The 14,708-nt window shown below is 41.0% G+C and overlaps 1 protein-coding gene across 6 annotated transcripts in view; it reads right to left on the bottom strand.

Moving 5' to 3' along the window:
* Positions 1-14,708, bottom strand: part of PH4alphaEFB (prolyl 4-hydroxylase subunit alpha-1) — a 346,708-nt gene that overhangs the window by 45,717 nt on the left and 286,283 nt on the right. For all 6 annotated transcript variants that reach the window (XM_076367922.1, XM_031985764.2, XM_076367921.1 and 3 more), the window contains one exon: positions 3,204-3,411. In XM_076367922.1, the coding sequence (XP_076224037.1) occupies positions 3,204-3,391 (188 nt within the window). In that variant the 5' untranslated portion in view covers positions 3,392-3,411. The remainder of the gene's footprint in view (positions 1-3,203; positions 3,412-14,708) is intronic.

Consider the following 14,708-nt stretch of genomic DNA (forward strand, 5'->3'; position numbering starts at 1 on the left):
AAATCTAAGAACTTTGAGTTAAAAATATAAGGGAAATCGTTTGCGAAATTTAATTACCGGAAACCGAACGAAACAAATGGACTGAGAAGGGGAATCCGGTTTATCGAACAGCCATAGTATTTGCAGTAAGCGACTCCAGAATGTAAAATTATACTGGGCTATTTCTAAGGGTATCATCCAATAGTCCGGAATAACCGATAATCCTGCGCCGCGCCGAAATCCCGTTTCGCCATCCGAGCTTCCGGCTGTATAATTGCCCGAGCCGAATCCACGAAAATTTACGAACAGGTGCCCCGCATTAACGTCTCCCTATAATGTTGCCAGTGTTTAATAACCTACGATTAAATCCATCTATTAAATTAATCATCGCGACCCATAAACGATAGTCCTTCCAACCGAAACCAGCGAACACCGCTACACTGAATATTTACCCGAAACTCTGGATTCTTGTAGCCTTTCTTAATTTGATCAACCGTTCTCTCATCTTTTTAATCCTTTTCCAATTCAGTCGCATTATCATCTTTCAGAGAATTCTTTCCAATTTTAGAAAAATACAAAAAAATTCTCGCGCGTATGTCCCCATGTATCCTATAATATTCCAAATATTTAAGTAAATCTCAATTCAATCTTTCCTCTTCAATCCTTCTATCTCAACAATCACAATGTCACGAGCATTTATTCAAACTTGTACAACGATGAACAACGTTATCCACCGGACCTCCTGCTTCCGAGCAACATGAAAGTAAACATTTGCGCAGATAATTAAATACCTGACTCGAAACCGGAACTCGAGGCAAGTAGAAACGATAATAAAGTCACCGTAGCGGCGGACCACCTGCGACTCGCAGTTTTCCGGTTAAAGGCAGCTAGGAGATCCGAAAGAAAATCAAGCGGACGTGTGTTTCCACGTGTCCGCGACACGTCCCCGTCTGCCGCGCCGTGTGTTCCGCCTGTGAAAATATTTTATCGCCGCGGCGTGACATTCGCCGGGACGATGACGAACGCGGAAGGGTCGTGTTTTAGGGGAGTCGCATCGCGTCTCTCTGTATTTTCTTCGAGCTCTTACGTTTCCAATAAATTTCGAGTCGCGGAGTCCTCGAGCCGGGAGAAGCAGGACTTTCCGTCTCTATCACCTATTTCTCTGCGTTGTCTCTTGGCACCGGGCGGTTCCTCGTTCTCCGCGGATATGAGAGATCCCGAGGTCCTTTGAGTGCTTGTCTTTGACACGGTGATATCCTCCCGACCCCGCGTGATCCCGTCTTTGCGTCTGAATAAGCCTCTGGGAAATAATTAACGGTAGAGAGTGAACGGGAGAACGGGGGAGATCTGGAAAGACGCCTAGCGAAAGAGGAATAAAAAAGAAATGGGAAAACACGGAGGGACGCTTAGAAGATAGGTAGAGAAAGGAATTTGGAGAGGTTTAGGAGGAGAGACATGGGAAGAGAAATTTGGAGAGGAGACTAGTGACAGAGGAATAGGTAAAGCAAGCTAGGAAGAGATTTGGGAGAGGACAAATGGGGAAAGAGATATAGAAAGAAGCTCAGAAGACAAGTAGAGACAGTAATTGTAAGATGCTCAGAAAGAGAGAAATTTTAAGAGAGAAAATTAGTAAGAGAAATAAAAAAAATACTTAGCCAAAGAGAAATAGAAAAAGATACTTAGCGGAGACTTGAGAGAAGAAAAATGGGAAAGAAACTGGGGCAGAGATTCAATAGAGAAGTAAAAAAAGGAACCTATAAAGAGAAGCTTAGAGTAGAGAACGATGGAGAAACATATTTAGAGAATAACATAAGAAAAGGGAAAAAGATGTGATTAGATTCAGAAAAGGGAATGCTACCGGAATCTAAAGAATCAGACTAAAGTGAACAAAAACAGAAGGAGAAACGTACAGAGGGACCGAGAGGATTAGCACTAGATCTAACGAGAAAAAAGTGGAAAAATCTGGGGTATAAAGCTAGAAGAAATCTAGGGGAAGGCTGGCAAAACAGAAGGAGAAACCTGAATAGAGACTCACGAGAAGAGAAATACGAAAAGAGATTCAGAGGGAACAAACCAGGTACAGAAACCCAGAAAGACGGAGTAAGAAAGTGCTCGTTAGCGGCATACCGCCCGAAAAAGAAAATTAACTCGGTCACCGTCGCGGAATAGCTGGAATGGATTTCCGTATATACGGGCTTTACGGATTTTTGCGTCTCTTGGACGGCGAGAGCAACGAAAAAGTTAATGCCGCACGCATACGTGTGCCCGAGTCGGCGCGCGGCGCAGCGACCACGTCCCGTTCCCGGCTCTCGAATTCGACGGTTTTAATCCCCGCGAACCGGGCAAATTGAAACGCTGGGAACACGTTCCTTGGCTCTACTGCCACTCGATTCTCGTCGTTTCAAAAGAGACCCGCGCGAACTCACGTGCGCGCGCGTTATTTTCCCGGCGTTTCCGTTGTATATACGTATATACGACCTGGCCGGATCCTTTTGACCACGGTCGTCTAGATTTAGTTTCAGGAGCCCCTGGAAATGCATTTAATGCACCTCGAGTTTTTCCTTGCAGCAGGAACGCCGGCTAACGCGGATTTTATGTCAGTTTTTATTGAACGGGAGGTTGCTCGATGGTTATACCGGGTGTCTACAGGCTGTTAAATTGGTTTTGGAGTTGAGTAAATAAGGGTACTTTGAGGTAACAAGAAATGTCTTATTCGTGACAGATTCGAGTTCAGTTTTTAGTGCTTGTTTTGTGATTTTATACTGTGATGTGGCGCGAGATGTTTGAGATTAAGTATTTTATTAATTTTAAATGGTAATTTCTAATGTGATCTTTGTTATATTTTTGCTTGAATAGTCACTGATGACGGGGTATTTCATGTTTTCCCTTGATTCTTAAAAAGAAGCATGTTTAAAATTCTTTTAGGAGAATTTTCTACAGTTTGAGACGTGGAAAATCGCGTTGAGGATTGAAACGACTGAAAATCTGAGTGTTTAAATGATTCAAGATAGCAGCGCCGATTAATCCAGGCGTGTAACAGTCCCGAGGCTGGCGAGATAAAAATTTGATTTGCGGGAATATCGGACTTTACATCTGGTAAACGTTTAAGTCCATAATTTTGGAATGCCGATAATCGGCGAATTTAGTATGCAGCGAGATCGCGTGCGGCCGCAACGTAAATGTCTCCGCAGAAATAGAACAGCAATCAGAATGGTAAGACTCACTTTCTGAGAGTAGCCAGACGCTCTTCCTGCGCTTTAATGTATCCGTTCAGTGTGTCTATGAGGACCGCCTCCGTTTCCAGCAATTCCTCCATATCCGCCAGTGCGGTGTAGAGTTCAGCGTCGCTGCCCGGGAATGCTATCACCGATAAAATCGCGATCGCTATCGTCCACATTCCTCGCGTCTTCATTCTTCTGGTTGGCGAGAATTCTGTAATCACAAACGACCAACGGAAACGTTTAAATATTTCGTGGTTGAAATATGAAACGAAAGTTCATAAAGTTTCCGAGTTCTTTGGATTTTTCTTTATCTAGTCACATCCCCATTTTTTAGCTATTAGAACTATTTGTTTAAAGCTGTTTGATATAGCCGCGTTATTATGTTGTGAAAGATGTTTATGAATAATTGAGAAATGCATAAGAAAATTGTTACAAGGAAAGTTGTGATATAACATAGTTTATAACATAGTTAAAATCGAACATTAGAAAAATGATTTGTATCATAGAGTTAAAAAACTAAAAAAGAATGTTTGTTGTATTAGTTCTTAGGTAGAAAAGATATTTATGTAACAAATTACAAAAGTTTCGCGTACAAGATTAAAGTGGGAGTGTAATAAAAGGCGTCCATAAAAGTGGAAATAAGAATGTAATGAAAACTTCGGAGAAGTGTTTGTAGAATTAAAGAGAGTAAGTTCCAAAAAAGGGTTCGCAGCATCAAAGCGATTCGTTCCATCGATTAATCGGTTAGATACCCGATCGACTCACGTTTCCCGTGCTTTCCTTTTTTTCAACCGTTTCCGCCGCCCGTCGGAAAAGCGACACTAACGAGGATCAAATGAAGATAGATGGCTATCAATTAATCATCAGGCTGGGAGAGGAAAAAAGAATTTCCCTGGATTGATTCGAACCATCGTATTTCCTGTGCTCGAGGGCTGCCGGACCCGCTGCCGGAATAAAGTATCGGTGATTATAGATTTATCGATGAGTCTCACCGCGACAAACGCCGCTGGGTGGAAATCAAGAGAAAGAACGGTGATTAGGATTCGAAATTGGTCTCGGGTAGAATTGTTTCGCTGAGAGTGACCGATCGCATCGGTGAAACTAGCTGTAATGTTTCGCTCGAGAGAGAATTTCTGCCAATTCCATTATTGAGGGTGGATTTTTATGAATTTTGTAGTAGAATGAAAATAGAATGGAAAAAAAATAAAAAGGTAATGTTACGTATCCCCTTAGGAGTAGAATTTTATCAATTTTATCGCTGGAAAAAAGGTGTCCGTGAGTTTTATTGTTGAGAGTAAGTTTCTATAATCTTATTGTCTACTCTCGAGTAGACTTCTATTCATTTCATCGCTGAAAGTAGGTTTCTACGAACTTAACTGTCGTTAACAGAAAATAAAGGGTTTCTGAACAAAATTTTTAAAAATCACATCTATTTTACGAACGGTACTCTCTATTACCGTTCAATATTGATAATAAGCAAACTCGGAATGAAAATCGAAGAATTATCACGGACTCTGGAATTCAAGATTCCTCCGTGAATCCTATCCGATCGAATTATCAAGGCTCGCCGTAAATTTAAAGGCAGCCTCGCGCACTGTAGAGATTCTTTTCCTTTTCCTTCTCCAGTTTATTTTTTCCTGTCGGGTATCCGGTTTCACGAGCGTTGTATTCAACGCCGAAGTTCGATAAAACTTCCGTGATTGCATTAGCATTCAAAGTTTCCGATGCAGCCTGCTGTCCGTCTCTTTTCGAGCCGCCCGGTTTTGCAAACTTTTCGATTCTCTCGCGACTCGAGTCTCGCCGATTAGAACGTCCTCTTCATTTACTGTCTCACGGATCCGAGCACAACGATGTCGCGACAATGTTAGCCGATACACAGAATGAAAGAACGCGTGACTATCTTTAATGAAGTTCGTCTAATATCGAAATTTATATATGTTTTCAATAAAAAATATTTCATACTATCATTTATGAATATTACACTTGATATTATTTTAAACGGATATTAAAATTTTTATATTTTTCTAAGAAATAACCAGGAATATTTAGAAACATTTTTAGTCGAATACAGAAATTACTTCTGAACAATTCAATTTCAAATTTCGTTGTATTTTTTAAATTCACATTTATATTAGTTTTACATAGGTACAAAAACTTCCCTGGACCACCGTAATAATTGCAAAAATACGTCGATATTATCGTACCATGATGTATATAGTTAAAATTTGTTCTCCTTGAGTATAACAGCGTAATATAGCAAAAACTCGAACCGTTCTAGGATTATGAGACCAGTTCGCAGATAACGGTCAAACTCTTGACGGAGTATCTTCATGAATTAGTTTTACGGTCCTCTTGAATCGTCTTTTTTCGCTTCTCGACTGCTCGCTGGGAGATCCAAGGAAAATTCTTTAATCGATTTACCTTCCCCGGAAAAGCTCGTTCCTCCTGTCCGTCGATGCGGTGCTGCGTCCGTCCTGGCGGCGAAACTTTTCCCGGGACACGAAGTTTCGGGGAGTCGACTTACACCTGCTCGGGATCGACGATTTATTCCGTCACGCGGGTCGAATCGCAAACTTCCCTTCGAGTCGCGTTCCACTCGAACCGACTCACCCCTTTCGGCGCCCTTTGTTCCCGTTTCACGGCCACTCGAAAGTTCGAAAGCGATCGGTCGAGCGCGAGGAAGCACGGGGATGCTCTTTGCTAAAGGGTGAGCCACGGGAAACAAATTATAAACGTTGATCAGCCCAGAGATAGAGGGCAGAAGCGATCCAGATTGATTTTTCAGCGAAGTTTCGAAAGCTTCCTGAACAATTCTTGACAAAAGAGTATTTTTTTAAAAGGTTGATCATGGAAATATGATTGAAAAGGATGAAGAGAGATTGAAGGGGTTTGGCTCTTGATTTTTCTGGATTTTTGACAACTTCGAGATTATCTGGAGCTTAAATGAAGAAAAGGACGGAAAGATGAAGTTAAATTAAAGAGAAGAATCAGGGTGAATGTTCAAAGAGGAGTTTTTTCACTTTTTAAAGGATGAATTTAAATATTGGACTTTCAGAAATATTCACCATCCCTTTCAGGATTGTGTTATTAATGGAGCATCGCTCTTTGATCATTAAACAAAATATTTTTATCTGAATTTCTGGAGAAGCGTTCCGTGAGTTCGATAAGTTATCGCATTTCAATTTTTCATCCCCTTGCGCATCCACGTTTGCATATTTCATCCCCTATCAACCGTCAAAGACTAGTAACAAAACATTTTTATCCTTTTCTCCAAAGAAACCGACTCAATCGATAAATTATCATATTTCAATTTCCAACTCGGTCTATACTTTTACCTCTCATTCCTCATCGAGAACGCCAGCTTAAAATATATTTATCTCCATCTCTTCAGAAAAAATTAATTCTATTAAACAATAGTATTAGAATTTGCAACCCCTCTGACCATTTCCACCTTTCAACCCTTACAAAGTCAAACATCAAAGAAAGGTATTTTTAATATCTTAAAACATTTTTACCTTTTTCTCAAAAGAGAAAAGACGAAAGAAATTGAATCAATCGTTCAATTATCGTGCTTCAATGATCGAATCCTCATTTTTTACTTGACTCGTCTCTTACAGACGACATCAATAGATAAAAGCGCAATATCGGCTACAAAATATTTTACCCCAGCAAATAGGGACGGTAGAAACAAACGGGGAAACAGAAAACAAAAAAAAGGGAACGGGAGTGGGGGAAACGGAATCGTGGTTCCCCTATTGTCCGCTCAAAGGCGGAACCGATTCGGTCGGGGGATGAAACGGCCGGGCGGAGGACCCTTTAACATTTTACGAACTTTCGGAAACGGCTCTTCTTCGGTCTGAATGGTCCTTCTTTAAGCTTTTTCATCCGAGAAAAACGAGGGAACGTTCCCCGTCGCCGGCGTTCCGGGGAACAAAAGCGTTCGACGGCGCGTCGCGAGAAATACGTTTTCGGGAACGCGATCGCGAACGATCTCGCGACTCTGGTCTCTCCGTGTTTCCGTTTTCTTGGTTAATTTACCCCTTTCGATACAGCTACTGACTATATTCGCACACTACACATTAATCTAAGTATTTCGTGAACTAGTACAGTCACTCGACTCTTAACGGATTTGATTCTGCATGTCAAATTCGATTTGTTTGTGCAGGAATAAATCATTTTGCGTATTAGAACTACTGCCGTTCAAGTTCATTGCAAGCTTATTGTTAATTATTTTAAAGAGCAGTTATTGTTGAAAGAAACAAAAGAAGATTAGCTAAAGATTGAGGAACAAAAGTCCTCCAAACAGTTCCAGGAAATGTAAGTTAAGTAGAAATTACTTTCTCTTCAATTAATTTCTTAATATAAAGAACTTTAAGTTAAAAGTAAAATAACAATATTTTTAAGTACTTCTAAAGTTTCGTGTTCTATGTTACATATATTTAAGTTTCTCAAAAGTGCATCGGGTCTTCAATCTATTCATAACATTTCGTCTACAAATATCTCATGAGCCCTACCCAAATTATCACTAAATTAACTGAAAAGTATGAAAACTTTTCTAAAAGCTATCTCGGAAATACCAATGAAAACCGTCTAGAATTCATCTCAATCGGTTTCCATTGAAAATTGTCGGTAGCTACATATTAAATTAATTCCCACGGAATACCTCGGAGAGTCTCGAAGAAAAATTCGAAGAAACCCTGGGTCGGAATGAAAGCGCGGGGAAAGGGGATGAAAGACAGGGAGTCTCGGGAATCTCGGTGAAAGGACGGCGTTAATTAAGCGCCACCCCGGAAGAATGGTCGCTCGAGGAGACCACGAGCGGGAATTAAGGTGTAAAGGAGAGGAGAGCGGCCGCGAGAAAAGGGAGTCGGTGGAAAAAGTGAAAGGAGCGTGAACGGCTGAAGAATATGGGGCTAGGGAGGGAAAAATGGGAAAGAAAGGGGGGAGGTTAGTTGCGACGGCAAAAAGAGCAGCAGTGCTTGGTCGCCTTCGGTCACCGGCCACTTCTTCGCTTCCTTTTTCACTCCGACGCGCTCGAGACGGTGCCGAACACGCAATTGTTCCGAATTTTTCGACGTGCTTAATCTCTTTCTTCCTTCCCGCGCTTTTTTCCCGGCGCGTTCAATGTGCTGGACATTGATCGAGGGTGATACTTGGTTGCTAATGGAGGTAAGAGGATATTATTGATACTTACTGCTGGAAAATGTTGGGCTTTTTTTGGGAAATTGTGAGATTTCGTGGTAACTTGCGGTGGAGTTTATAATCTCGATGTTACAGTGTTTCTGGGATTTTTATGGATTTAGTTTTGTGTGGATTAGGTTTGAATTGGTAAGAGGATGTTGTTTATGCACGGTACTGGGAGATATTGGGTTTCTTTTTGAAAGTTGTAAGATGTAGTCGTAATTTAGGATAGAAATTACAATATGAATCATTTGAACTTATGATTTTCGAATTTGTACTGTGTCATCGGCTTTTTTCACGTTTGAATTAGACAGAAAAATATTGAAATTTGCCATTTAATTGTGTTGAAAGAAACAAACATCGCTTCCACAACATTTCCAACTCATACCAATATCAATTTTCATATCAGTTCCTCTTTTGGCCGATCAAAAGTTTGGAAACTAATTTCGCGTTAAAAACGAAATTCAATTTTCAGTCCACGTTGAAGAGCTTGAAAACCGACCGTATGATGTATTTTCCGAAAGAGTATCTGTCGATAAAAAGAATTATATTTTCAATCACCAACACACGAAATTATCGAATTTCGTTGAAGCGTTCTTCAGTTTCAAAATCGATTCATACTTAGCGCATTCCGGCAACCAGGTATGAAGAGAGGGTTGGCGGTGGGTGGCTGACAAAAAAAGGAGAATAATTCGTGAGAAATTAAATCACGGAAAAGCGGTCCAATAAAATCGTAGGCGAGAACGATTGGTTTCGTGAAAATATTGAATGGAAAGATTTCGCGAGAACGAATCACCGCGAACGGCCCCTCGGAAAAGGGTCACTCGTTGGACTGTGAACGAGCAGCGTTTCCAGCGGTCTCTGTTTCTATCGATGGAAACGAAAAACACCGGGAAACAAGAGGAACGCGCAGCCCCTGTTGCAGGTTGAGCGGGGAAGCGGCTGTCTCTTTGTGTCCTTTTTTCGGCTGGGAATCTGCGGACGGAAAATACGCGTAAACAACGGCTGGCAGGAAAAAACCGGTGGCCTGGCCGCAAAGGAGAATGATTTTGACGAGAGAGATAGAAAGAGCGGTAACGCGAGTAATAATACCGCGACTGTTTCGGATATCACCGATCTCGGACAATTCAGATTTCCTGTTTTCGCCTCCAGGTTTCTCTTATGTTGTCTCCTGTCGCGAGCATAAATAATAATTGCGATGATTTGTTTCGTGTCTTGCGTATGCTTGTTTAATACTGAACGTACCGGCATATTATATACATCTATTCCTACTGTAATCGATCAAATGACTAGTTGTAAAATAAAGGTAAGCAGATTAAACGATCAATTTTTCTTAGTGAAAACAGAAATAAAAGGAAAGACAAAAATTAAAGAACTGATTGATTTGACAATATAAGAACTGATGCAAAGTTCAATGGACAAAAGAAAACAGAGAATTTTTGTTGAAAATACGTGTACTTTGAATTATTAAAAACAACGTGTATTCTTTGAATGGGGGCTCGTTCGGAATTTTATTTTAGTAAAATAGTATAGTAAAAGCTACTATGTAACATTGTATATTACTATTACGCCACTATTAGAAACAATCAAAATCACCGCCAACAGTCAATTAGTTTATATTTCTTTGACTCTGTACGAGCAACGAGCAATAAGGGAAATAGCATCCACCAGCCGAAGGGTAAGAAACGTTATATTTAAATTGACTGCAGGTTAAGAGGCGTGCACGCATTTAATTTCTTTGTCGCGTTAACAATTCACGAGGAACGAGTAGTTCGGAGGTAGAAGGAGGGAAAAGAAGGATAAGAGGCAGAAAAAGAGAAAAATGAAGAGACTGGACGGGAAAGAGCGAAAATTCGTAGTGCCCGTGGCCCGCGAAACTTTCACGTGAAATTTTAACTGCGGGGGCAGTTTGTTAAGGGTGACTTCTTTTTCTTTCAATTCTTTCTTCCTGCACGAAGATGACGTGCCGCGCCGGCGTGCTCCCTTTTCCGACGTTCCCACTCGCTCCCCCGTTTACGAGCGTCGTCCTGATTCCGTTTGACGAACTTTAACGGAGGAGGCAGCGAATTTCTGTCGGCGCTTTCCGGGAAAACGGTTTTTCGCGAATTAATGGGAACGGGAGTTGAAAAGATTCACGGCGAGATCGGAGAACGCTGCGAGAGAGATTTTTTTCTCGGACGGAATATCTGTTACAATAGAATTAATGGATTATACCGGTGGATAGGATTGTTAGGGAAGCAGAGCGAATTTATAAAGAAGATTCCTTCTCGGGGATAAGTAATTCACCATTGTTATTCATCGTTCGACTACCTGTTTTTCAATTAAGGACATTTCTCAACGAATTTTCCTTGATAACGGAAAGTCATTATGAATATTGAGGGAAGTGGATTTATTTTATGAACTTATGGGGCTGATGGTTGACAATTATTTTATGGAGAATACTGAAATTATTTTGTTGAAGAAATTCAGGTAATATTCTTTATTTATATATTTGACATTAGGAAATTTAACTTAATTTATTGGATAGTCTTAAGGAAACTAAAATTTATAATTTTCGAAAATTTAGAAATGTGTTATTTCATTCGCTTGGAATAGATATTTTAAACAATTTTATTTAGTTTTGCTGTTACCTCCAAAATCGTCACCAAAGATTTCTTTTTAAACCAATCCACTTTTCTCAAGAAAGAAAAGGAAGATCTTCCTCAAAAATAAACCATCACGTATCCAAATAACTCACTCACCCGAGGACAAGAAAATAAAGAGCAGCGACCCCTCCTGTTGCAGATTTAATGCGCTATCCGCGGCGCCGCAACCGAAACGAAACAAGGAAACGAGAAAGATAGGATGCTTCAAGGGCCACCGGCTGCGTTAAATAAAACCGAAAGCAAAGTGGAGCCTTTCCGCGGCGCGGCTTGTTCCGTGTTCCCGTGGGACGGCGGATAATACGCGGGAAATCAAGTTTCACGGGCAAAAGAAAGCCCGGGGACCTTCGAACGCTTTCCTCGGTAAGAAAGAAAAAAAAGGGCGAGACCGGTGGCACGGAGGAAACATATTTTCCGGGATGGTTGGCAATTATTTCCCGCGAGCTTACGGTAGGCGGTTTAGAATCGCGATGGCTGCTGCCGAGGGGCGGGATAACCGTCGCGGAAAAACGAGGCGAGGAGGGAAAGTTGGGAAAAGTCGAGGTTAACGAGTTCGAACAAGCGGAATTGGATGACACGGGAAACGACGGACGAAGAAAACTGCTGGGAAACATAAGAGGTGGGAGGGGGGTGAGCGGGAAAGAAAGAGGGTACGAGAGGGTGGAATGGGGGGAGGATCATCCGTCGTGAATTAAATTGGCCGCGGGCAAAATGCTCGTGAAACCGTGAAATTACCATTTTGAGGCTCGCGCGCGGGTTTCAAAGCCATCTTTTTACACGATCTGACAGCGGTTCCCCTATTGGTGACATTCGTGTCTTTTCTATTATCGTCGCCCTTTGCACCCCGACCACTCCTACCCGAACATCTATATTTTCGTCGTGACCTGGAATTAAGTTTCTCCCTCCCGCCCCTTGGGACGACGAGCGAACCTTCTCTTCGGATTCAGTCGAGCAAACATAATATCGAGCAGATAGAGTTTAATGCTTGGAGTATCGGGTGGCTTGGGTTAGGAGTGCCGCCTGGAGTTTTCGATGAACGATTTTTCGGTAACTTTTTGGTTTAAAGGGATTTGGAGATTTTGTAAATCTTGGACCTTGGGGAGATTTTCGTTTAAATGAAATTTGAAGAATTTTGGAATGAGTTTGTGGGGTAATATGCTGAGTTTTTCGAAGGACCACCCAATGTTGGAACTAAATGACTGATTGACTGATAGCTGAGCTGATTCTCAACTGAGTCTGATTGAAGTTGAGCTGATTTTCAACTGATTCTGATTGAAGCTGAGCTGATTCTCAACTACTTCTGACTCTGAACTGAACTGGTACTGATTTTTACTGAACTGATTCTGAACTGATACTTATACTGACTGTCAAACTGATCTTTTTTCTGACTGTTTGAAGGGTTTTTATACTGATCCTGGGCCTACTCCCTCCCTCTCGATATACGAAGGTGGGCCTCAGGGGCGGTTTTTTTATCCCTTCCTACGCAAGATACCTACCCCTGTCTCATCCCTTTCCAGTCCGCCTGTAGCGCGGGTTTCCTGGAGCGGGGATGACGGAGTTGGTCGCTATGCTGAACGAATGTTTGGCAACGCTGGGGAAATTCCATTAGGTCAAAATCCTTGAGGACACCTTTTCTAAAATTCTAACAGACCCTCTGGAACACGACTTTACGATACCTGGACTGAAGTGAAAAAACTAGACAATGGTTGATTTCTACGCTGAACCCTTATGTGCCGCATATCGGCTGCAGGCCGGCCTGCTAAAGTACCGGACGGAAAGCTGATGGTCACGTACGTCTCTAAGAATAATTCCCGTGTCGTAAAATTGTCCCCTTGTTGTCCTAACAGGTAAACTGTAAAGCAAAGAGTTAATATAGAAATTAGCACATTGTAATGGCAACACGAATTTACAAAGTTTATTTATTCCTGGATAATTTTAATATTTCAGTATTAAAGTAAACGCGATGTTAACATTAATTAATACGTAATGTTCCATTTATCCTTATATTCGAATTTAATATTTACAAACGCATAAAAATCCCTAGTCCATTAATAATGCAGATCGCATTACAAAGGGGATCAAATAATAATAATCGTAAAAAAATTAATAGACTCAAACTGATTTAATGGTAAAACACGCGCTAGCAAGTAACAATAATTTTGCAGTCTGAACAGGTGAAACAAAACGTATTCCAATACCTCGGGGCGTTTCATTATCTCCTGGCTACAGATTACACGGGATCTTATTAAAGGATTGATGTTACGGATTATCAGAATTATAAAGTGTATACTGGGATTACGGCCGTTTCGTAATAAAGAGTTAATAAGCTTTTCGAGCTGAACGAATTCGCGGGGGAAAGACAGAGAGTTGCGGGTCACGATGAAAGCTCGATTATCCCGCGGAAAATGTGGCATTAATGAACGACCCGCGGTAGTTTCGTTTGATAAGGGGATAATGTTAATGAGAAGAAAAGCGTTAATTCTCTTTCCACCTTTCTCTTTCTCTCTCTGTCTTCTTCTTTAGTCATCTTTTAATGAGATCTACTCGATACCTCGAGTGACCGTGTTATTCCGTTCTCGACGAAATTCTCGCGCGAGGACCGGTACTGGACTAATTAAATCAATTCTATACCTCGCTGCAAACTGAAGAATCCTTGAGAAGGTACATCGTAGATCCGACACTCGACAAATATTCTTTTATGATCACTACCGTAATGAATAGTTATGAAGCGCGATCGTTTATCGAATTCTTCCGATTGGAAAACGTCGACGGAGACATTGATACTTGAGATTGGAGTATTTGTTTGAAATTCTCTCTTGTTAGTGATAATCGTGGCTTGCTGATGAAAATATTGTGACGTTGTGCTATAATAACAGAAATATCAGATGACGGAGAATGAGTAACTTGGCTTTTTTTTACTATTATTAGGAAGATAATTGATGCATTAGACATTAGAGAAATCGATTTAGTAATACGCAAACTGAACTCAATTGAAGTCTCAATAGATGCATTTTCCGAGTTTCTATAGAAACAATTCGTAAAACCAATGTAACTACTCGTTAGTTCTAGTGTTAAATGTTCGTAGCTTGTAAATTAACTGTTCTCTCAAACTTTGTCAAACCTTCGATAAAATACTGATAAATGTTAATATTCCAGTATAATTGCTAAATGCTAATTTGTAATCGATTGGTTACAGTTAAACGTTGTTGATTTGCACAAACTACTCTAATATCCACCAATCCAAAGAAAAGTAAATATAATAAACGAAGTATCCTAAGTTTCTTAACGACATCTTTTCTAAGATTTGCCGTGGATATCGATCATTGGAATAAGTATCGAAATGTTTCCAGCCTGTCCCCTAAATCAATCCAAATCCAAGGTAGCAAACATTCAACCGCATCATTATCCGTTCGGAAAGTTTTATTTCCATGCCAGCTGTGGAGAGCGCGCAGTTTGCGCGCGAGTTACGAGGGGAACTCGGAAAAACAAATTATCGACGATCCGTACAATCAATACCGAGCTGCTGCATGAACGAGTTCGCAACTTGTCCGAACGTAACGAAACAACTCCTAGGCCCTCTTTCTCTCTCTATCTCGTGGTACGTGGAAAAGAAGAGTTCGTTGCTTCCCCTTCTCACCCCCAGCAACTCCTGGCCGTAAGACTCCTCTCTGTATTCTGCAGTTTA

The sequence above is a fragment of the Nomia melanderi genome, chromosome 5 (assembly GCF_051020985.1).
Source record: "Nomia melanderi isolate GNS246 chromosome 5, iyNomMela1, whole genome shotgun sequence".
Taxonomy (NCBI): domain Eukaryota; kingdom Metazoa; phylum Arthropoda; class Insecta; order Hymenoptera; family Halictidae; genus Nomia; species Nomia melanderi.